Source organism: Myotis brandtii, unplaced genomic scaffold, assembly GCF_000412655.1.
Source record: "Myotis brandtii unplaced genomic scaffold, ASM41265v1 scaffold305, whole genome shotgun sequence".
NCBI classification, from domain to species: domain Eukaryota; kingdom Metazoa; phylum Chordata; class Mammalia; order Chiroptera; family Vespertilionidae; genus Myotis; species Myotis brandtii.
In genome coordinates, this window is record NW_005361652.1 from 248055 (window position 1) to 257305 (window position 9251).

General features: G+C 40.7%; 1 protein-coding gene across 2 annotated transcripts in view; it reads left to right on the plus strand.

The window, feature by feature from the left end:
- MORC4 (MORC family CW-type zinc finger 4) overlaps positions 1 to 9251 on the plus strand; it is a 64932-nt gene that overhangs the window by 12559 nt on the left and 43122 nt on the right. For both annotated transcript variants that reach the window (XM_014542587.1, XM_014542586.1), the window contains 2 exons: positions 2459 to 2591; positions 2910 to 3038. In XM_014542587.1, the coding sequence (XP_014398073.1) occupies positions 2459 to 2591; positions 2910 to 3038 (262 nt within the window). The remainder of the gene's footprint in view (positions 1 to 2458; positions 2592 to 2909; positions 3039 to 9251) is intronic.

Here is a 9251-nt window from a genome sequence, read left to right on the forward strand (position 1 = left end):
TCAACAGGGCGGAGCAAACAGCTATGGCTGATCCTCAGCCCTGCCCTAAGAGGCCCCAGGTCTCAGGGTCCCTTAGTAATCACTGCAAGCACCTGTGAGAGAAAGCCACCCTCGAGTTCCACCCAATGCCAGACAGTCCAGTTTCTCCCCGTATGAGTCTGGGTCTCCAGACTCACCCGGAACTGCAGTTCAGAGCAGTCGGGAGATTGAGACTCCCTCTTGATTGACAAAGACAACCGTGTCCTCAGTTGCCAGCCCTTTCCACGTGCGCCTCCGTACCTCTGCACTTTACTTCTGCACCTCCTCTGTGTCTCAGTGTGCTTTTCTCTTTCCTTCTAGTTGTAGAATTTCCACTCAGCCAGCCTTCCTGTGGTTCTGGATGATGTCTGTTTTGTCTTTTAGTTGTAGTTTTGAAGTGTCTGTGCTAGACAGCAATTTTAGGTGTTTACCTATGCCGCCATCTTGGTTTCTCCGACACAGTAGAAAAATCTTTGAAGCAGATGGATTTGAACTATAATGAGGCTGGCTTCTGGTTATGTGTTGAGAGCTAATAAGACAGTCTAGAAATACTCTAGATTATGTCATTTTTTAAAATTTAGTCACGTCAAATGGAATACAGTTAAGTGTCCACTAAAAACTAAAAAAAATTTATTATAAAATAGAGGTGTTATTTTTATGTTTAATAGAATAGGGTATCAGGTATATTTTTCTTCTTAACTCAAGTATTTCACCTCCTTTCTTAGCTGGGTTAAACTTATATAAAAAACATGCTTGCCCTGGCCGTGTAGCTCAGTTGCTTAGAGCATTGTCCTCATACACTAAGGTTTCAAGTTCTATCCCCGGTCAGGGCACATACAAGAAGCAATCAACTTAATAAGTGGAACAACAAATTGTTGTTTTCCTCTCTCCAATCCCCCCCCCCCCCATTCTTTAAAATCAATCAGTAAATTAAAAAACAAACAAAGAAACGCTATGCTGGTTTGTATAGAGTACTTTCAACTAAAAAGAACAAAAAGTAAAGAGGTTTTTCTCACTGGCAATTTAGATTTTCTTTTGTCCTACTGGGAAAATGTCAAATAATATAATTTATATTGTAAAGGATCATTTCCCTGAGGTATTTGCAGTGACTTAAACATATTATTTGTACATTGTTTCTCAACTATATAGTAGTAGGTGTCATGTAAATACAGGATTCCATGGTCACATAACTTTAGGAAAAGCTGGCTTAAAGTTTACCATGCTGTTTTATTGCAGGACTTCTCAGAGGCTTCAATAGGCTAATGTTATTGCATTATATAACATTATATAAAAGCAATATAGTATGCAGCATTACCCAATTTCAAAAAATGTTTCTCCAGACCTCTTTTCCTTGGATGGTGAATGGTGAGGGGCAAGGACAGGGAACTTCCTCAGAGTATGTGTTAGAGTGGGATGGGGTAGCAAGAATCAGGATTATCTGGGAAAATCCAGAATATAGTATTATAATAACATGGGCTTTATAAAAGCTACATGCCATAATGGCTCTTGCCCAGCCTTGAAGAAAGAGCTACATTTTCACCACAGCAGCTCTGAGCTTGCAAAGCCTGAATGAAGTATGAAGGAGGTATCACTAAGCTTTGAGGTAGCTCTGAGGGTCAGGAATAGTTTTCAATTTTATTCATTCAGTCATGCAACCAACCTACCTTCCCTTCCCATCTCTTCCCTTCCCTTCCCTCCCTCTCTATTTAAGAGTATTTGGGAATACTACTGTTTTGTTCTGATTTATATGTTTTCTCCATAACGCATCACGAATAAAAATAGGTCTTGGCTTTTTTCACTGGCAGTTGTTAGTGATATAACTCAGAGTCTTGGAATGAACCACAGCTAAGTGACCCAAAATGATTATGAGAAAAAGAAAATCCTTATGCAAGGAATATGAGTACTATTATATTTAAAAGATAATTCCATAAATGATATTCTAGAGAACTAGCAAATTATAACTTTTTTCCCTTAGAAATAAGATCTGTGAAAATCTCAGTATCTCCTTAGTCCTTACACAATTGCTAAAATTAGAAAAAATAGGGTTGATTCATCTATTTATTCAGTTAGGAAAATGATGTTGAATGACCTATACAACAATACCCAGAAGGTTGGGATCTATTATAAGGTCCTTCTTTGAGGATAACTGATATCCAATTGCTTGAGCAGATCACATTACATACACACTTTTCTTTTTTTCTTTCCTTCTGTACTTGGCATTACCACCTCTATGAAGCATATTAGATTTGTTCAGACTAGAAATAGCCTAAATATTGTGTGGTCTTCAAAGTGAGTAATGTGTAGTTCAGTACTGGTAGTCAGGGAAAGAAATAGGTATCTGAGTTTGGGCTCATATTGTTTCTTTTCTCTTGGGTTCCTAGTGCATTTTTGTCCTTTGGAACCAGATTTTGTTAGATTGGTACTTGTCTCTTTTACCCAGAAATAAAGATGGAAAGTCTGAGTTGGACTTTGATACAGATCAATTTGACATCCTGGTATCAGACTTTGGCACAGAAGAAAAAGAGACTGGTGGTGTTACCTCTGAACTGCCAGAAACAGAGTATTCTTTACGGGTGAGTAAGAATGGTTTTTCTTCAACAATGAGAGGTAAGATTTCCTGTAACATGAAAATCTATATAACAATATCTTTTTAGTTATATAAAGATGACAGTCTTTTAGCCGGGTGTTAGGATTCCTTTTCACTGGCTCCACCAAAAGAGATTAGTGAATAGATTCAATACCACCTTAGTATGGTAATTGACATAGTATAACATGGTATGGAAACAGCCAATTCCTTGCCCAGAATAGACCTCAGTTGCTAGCAGTGTTTAAAGGGGATGTTAGTAGAATTGGCTATATAATATAATAACTTTCCCTTCACTGTTCCATAGGCATTTTGTGGTATTCTGTATATGAAGCCAAGAATGAAAATTTTTCTACGTCAAAAGAAGGTGACTACCCAGATGATTGCCAAGAGCCTGGCCAATGTAGCATATGATATATATAAACCTACCTTCACAGTATCCTTACAACTACATTAAATTTATCTCTTCATTTCAGGATTAGATTTCAAAGTTGGCACAGAAAAACAAAAAAACTTTACTTTCTAATTAAAAAATGTATGTGATAGTACAAATCCTATTACAATACACTCTTTCTTTTTTTTTTTTAATTCTCACCAGAAGATATTTTTCCATTGATTTTTTTAGAGAGAGTGGATGGGAGGGAGGAGAGAGAGAGAAACATCTCACATTGATTAGTTGCTTCCCCCATGCGCCTGACCTGGGGAATGGAGCCTGCAAACAAGGTACGTGCCCTTGATCGGGATTCAAACCTGAGACCCTTTGGTTTCAGGAACAATATTCTAACCATTGAGAAAAACTGGCAAGGGCTACTCTGTTTCTTAGTTACCAATCTATCCACCTTTTTTTGTTGTTGTTAGAAACCACCTGGAAATGTAATAATACAGAATCCTGAGATGTTGGAGCTTCTGATTAAGTAGATTCTAAAATCTCTTTTTTAAATCATAAATTTTTTATTTTATTTTAAAATTCTAAGCTGATTCTAGTGAATAGCCAGGTTTGATACTCTGCTTTAAGATCCACATCATTTGGTTTGTATTGGGATTTTATTATAACATTGATTAAAATAAGCAAAATATTGACTAGAACTTGTTCATGTTTTGTTCAGCATGAACTTTTAAAAAATATTTTTATTGATTTCAGAGAGGAAGGGAGAGGGAGATAGAAACATCAATGATGAAAGAGAATCATAGATTGGCTGCCTCCTGCACACCCCCTACTGGGGATCGAGCCTGCAACCCAGGCATGTGCCCTTGACTGGAATCAAACCTGGGACCCTTCAGTCCACAGGCCGACACTATATCCACTGAACCAAACCCGGCTAGGACTCATAGCATGAACTTTTGTCATGACAAGTCCATACTTATATAGATAGAAATTAGGAGAGTGGGAATTTAGGTTGATTTTCTGGGGTGAGATAAATCTTTAACAGTTTTAACTTGGATTTCCTTCTACTTCTCATAATGGCAGCCACTCAGAGAAATAGTTTCTCATTTTCAGTTCTAACCCCTCTCCCACTGCACTAGGAATGGATTTCAGACACTTGAAAGAATTAGGTCTAACTTTGTTGAGGGCTTTTTGGGCAAAAAAGTCTTTGAAAGGTTGAGAACTCATAAGAAATTATGAAAAATTACTCTTGTAATTTATTTTCTAGTAGCTAAGCACAGCTTTTGGATGAAGAAACACTCTGTTTACTTTATCAAAGGTGTTATTTATCTTGTTTCGTCTTTCTTCCCCTGGCCAAAAATTATAAATTGTTGTTTCTTTTTAAAAATCTGTATAGTTGTTACTCTAAGCTGATTGTTTTCTCTCTCCTTTTTTTTTTTTTTTTGGAAATACATTGTATATTGGGGAAGTTCTTTTTAAAGCCCTGAACAAACACAATTTTAACACAGCCAGAGGTAGCACTGTTAGCATCTATAGGTAAATTAGTTATATCCATATATGTAGGCTAGGATATCAGTGTCATAAATTTAACAGAGTCAGTCTAAAGAATTGTTTCCTAGCTACTTTTTAAAGATGTGCCACTTTTCTGTACTAACTTCTGTCTTTTATGGGTTTTTATCAGGGTGACTCCTATGCATTCTATTTGTACCGTAACTCTTCTTACCTGTCCTTCTCATTAAACTAGTTACCCTCTCTAATAGAATGTGGGCTAAACAAATTCACTATAGAGCCTGGCCGGCGTGGTTCAATGGTTGAGCATCCAACTATGAAACAGGAGGTCATGATTCGATTCCTGGTCAAGGCACATGCCCAGGTTTCAGGCTCAGTCCCCAGTGGGGCATGTGAAAGGAGCAGCTGATCAATGATTTTTTCTCATCATTGATGTTTTTATCTCTTGCTCCCTCTCCCTTCCTCTCTAAAAAAAATAAAAATGTATTAAAAAAAAACAACCAAAAAAAGATTCAAATAAAATTCACTATAGACATGAATAAAATGAAACTCCTAATAACATTTCCCCCAAGGTCACTGAGAGACAAGATCACTGATGCTGATTTACTTATTCCTCAGTTACTATAGGCCTCTTTTCCCTTCTTGTCCTCTCTTTATACTAATTTGGAGAACCTCTTATCCCAGTGTCCGCCCTTCTCATAATTTAGAATTTTAAAAGTGTACCATAGAAAGAAAGTATTTGACAATCTTTGCCTTAAAAATGTTAATTTTATGGTGTAGAGTTTTAGTGTGTTTGTTTGGGTGAGTTTTGTCCTGTTATATTTTTGCATTTGTATAGGGTCTTACTTGTTTTTGCATTTGTATAGGGTCTTACTTGTGGTTTTATTTGAGCTTCTGGAGTTCAGAACATTATATGTTCTGAGCCAGACATTACTGTGTTCTCTCATACCTGGCTCATTTGTCACTTGGGTTTATTCAATAGCTTGTTATTTAGAGGGGGATATTGATATCATTTTAAAAAATAGTAAGAAAGGATTTCAAAATGGCGGCTGAATAGGCAGAAATGTCTCACACCTTCTCCTGAGGTCAGGCCAGAAAAGCAACTAAATTGGAGACTATCCACCCAGAATTAACAAATTAGACACAGCTGAGGAGACAGTTTTCAATAAGGAGGGTCAGAGGACGCCTAGAGAATGCTGCTTGCCAGCCATAACCCATGTGGAACCACCACCATACCCTGGCAGTGAGTAGCACAGTACCTCCCAGCAGGCTCCCCGATGTCTGCAGTGAGTGCCTTCCAGAATGACCTCCCACACCAGGCCTCCTCACCAGCCTGCCAGGACCCAGCGTCCCAGGATCTGGCTCCAGGACCCCATAGTGAGTGCAAGCCAGGGGCACCCCTGTGCCCCACCCCCACCCAGGGCCCCAGAACCATGATGCCAGTCTGACTTGGAGCCACCCGCCACCCACTCCACCCTGAGCCCTGGGACCTGCTGCTGGGAGACTCGGAGTAACCCAGTGCGCACCCCAAACTGGACCACAGGAGAGCTTGGACTGTGTGACCTAGAGCCACCCTCGCCCGCTCCACCTTGAGTCCAGAGACTTGCTGCCTGGGCGACCTGGAGTGACCCAGCACACACCCCACTCAGGGACACAGGAGAGCTCTGACTGTGCAACTCAGAGGAACCAACAATGCTCCACCCCAGCCCCAGGGACAGTCCCACCAGGGCTACCCATAGCAACTCAGCATGCACCCCACTTGGGACAAAGGAGAGTGCTGCCAAGGAGACCTGGAGCAATTTGGTGTGCCCAGCCAGAGGTCACAGGATCGCGCTGCAAGTGCACTGCCAGAGAGAACTAGGATGCCACCCTGCCACAGGTGCCAGGGCCACAGGTGAATTGCATGCCAAAGGGCTCTGGGTCCTCACAGGGAGTCGAATACCCGAGGAACTGTGCACATGCTCCCACCACTCCAAGCATCTGAAGCAGACAACAGAGGGACCAGATCCATGGGAGGAGGGGATACAACTCAGAGCAGAGACAATAAAGGTGTGAGACTCAAGGCAAACCCAGCCTCTGGGCTAACAATTTCCAGATCATTGCCCTGATAGGGTCTTCAACCTCTCAAACCCCAAGTGGGGTGCCCAGGGCCAGAAAGAGACAACAAAAATGGGGAGACAAAGAAACAATCCCCCAAGAAAAGTAAAGGTAGAATCACCAGAGAAGGAACTAAATAAAATGGAGGCAAGCAATATGTCAGAGAAAGAATTCAGAGTAAGGCTCATAAAGTTCCTAAACATACTGGATAAGAAAATCAACAACATATGTAAGAACCAAGAGGAAATGAAGAATGATATGGCTACAATAAAAAAACACAATGGGAGGTTTCAACAGTAGACTATAAGAAGTGGAGGACTGAATAAGTGAGTTAGAAGACAGGGTAGAAAAACACACCCAATCTGAACATCAATTGGAGAAAAAAATTAAAAAGCAGGAGGAGAGCTCAAGGGAGCTTTGGGACAATATGAAATGAAGCAACATCTGTATAATAAAGGTGCCAGAAGGAAAGAAGAGGAGCAAGGATTAGAAAACCTATTTGAAGAAATAATGACAGAGAACATCTTGGACTTGGGGAAGAAAAAAGTCACACAAGCACAGAGAGTCCCAAACAAGATGAACCCCAAAAGACCAACACCAAGACATGCCATAATTACAATGGCAAATGTTAACAACAAAGAGAGAATCTTTTTAAAAAATATATTTTTCTTGATTTCAGAGAGGAAGGGAGAGGGAGAGAGATAGAAACATCCATGATGAGAGAGAACCATGGATCATCAGCCTCCTGCATGCCCTGTACTGGTGATTAAGCCCTCAACCCAGGCATGTGCCCTGACTGGGAATTGAACCTGTGACCTCCTGGTTCATAGGTCAATGTTCAACTGATGAGCCACACCAGCCGGGCAAGAGAGAATCTTAAGGGCTGCAAGAGAGAGACAGAGAGTTACGTACGAGGGATCTCCCATTAGATTATCAAATGATTTCTCAACAAAAACACATCAGGCCAGAGGGATTGGAATGAAGTACACAGAGTGATGCAAAGCAAGGGACTGAATCCAAGAATACTCTATCCAGCAAGGCTATCATTCAAAATTGAAGGGGAAATCAACTTCGCAGACAAAAAAAGGTTAAGAGAGTTTATTACTACCAAGCCAGCAATGCAAGAAATGCTAAAGATACTGTTGTAAAAAGCAGAAACAGAAAGGGAAGAAGGAATACAGGCATAAAGAATAAAAATGGCTACAAACAAGTACTTACAAATAATAACCTTAAATGTAAATGGATTAAATGCTCCAATCAGAAGACATAGGATGGCTGAATGGATAAGAAAACATGACCCATACATATTCTGTTTTCAAGAGACCCACCTCAGAACAAGGGACTTACACAGACTGAAAGTGAAGGGATGGAAAAATATTTTTCAGGAAAATGAAAAAAAAGCTGGGGTAGCAATAGTTATATCCGACAAAATAGACCTCAAAGTGAAGGCCATAACAAGAGATAAGGAAGCCACTTCATAATACTAAAGGGATCAATACAACAAGAGGATATAACTCTGGTAAACATGTATGCACCCAATGCAGGAGCACATAAATACATTAAAAAAATTTCTTGAAGATATCAAGAGAAAGAGCGACAGCAATACAATCATAGTAGGGGACTTTACCCTATTGACATCACTGAATAAATCTGCTAGCCAAAAACAAACAAAGAAACAGCAATCCTAAACTACTCACTAGATCAGATGAAATTAATTAACACCTTCAGAACATTTCCCCTCAAAGCTACGGAATATACATTCTTCTCAAGTGCACATGGGACATTTTCAAAGCTATACAACATATGAGGACACAGACTAAGTCTCGACAAGTTCAAAAAGATTGAAATCATATCAAGCATCTTCTCAGATCACAATGGCATAAAATTAGAAATCAACAATAAAAACAATCTACACTAATAAAAGACAAAGATGCTAATTGACCATACCTTTGCCACACCCACCAGCCAATCAGAAGAGTATGCAAATTAACTCAACAAAGATGGCGGTTAATTTGCATACACAGGCGCCCAGGAAAGACTGAAGATAGTGTAGAAGGAAGCCAAACACTGTAGAAGGGAGCCAAGCGGTGGAGAAGGGAATGGATCGGAGGTAGCAGAGACCGGAGTGGAGCTGAGGCAGCGGACATGGGAGGGAGCGAAGTGGTGGGGAAGGGAGGGAGCCAAGGCAGCAGGGAAGGGAGGAAGCCGAGACCGCGGAGATGGGAGAGAGCCAAGGAGGCGGGGAAGGGAGGGAGCCGAGGTGGCGGGGACGGGAGGGAGCGAAGTGGCAAACACGGGAGGAAGCAAGGCAGTGGAAAAGAAAGGAAGCGAGGCAGCAGAGAGCCCTTCTCTGCTTCACTCTGGTCTCAGGAAGCCCTATTCTTGCAGGAATAGGCCCGAGGAACCCCTATTCTTGCAGGAATATTCCTGCAATGGGCCTCTAGTAAAAAATAAAACACTTGGAGGCTAAATAGCATGTTATTAAATAACTAGATGCTGGAGACCAATTCCAGCATGACAGCAGGGCTGCATCTGGGAATGGCTGAAGTCATTTCCCCAAACCTGAATAGGATACATTAAATTGATTTCTTGGCTGCCAGACAGCTAAAAGGCATCTTAATCTACATGTTATTGCCTCCTACTGGCCAAACACCTGAA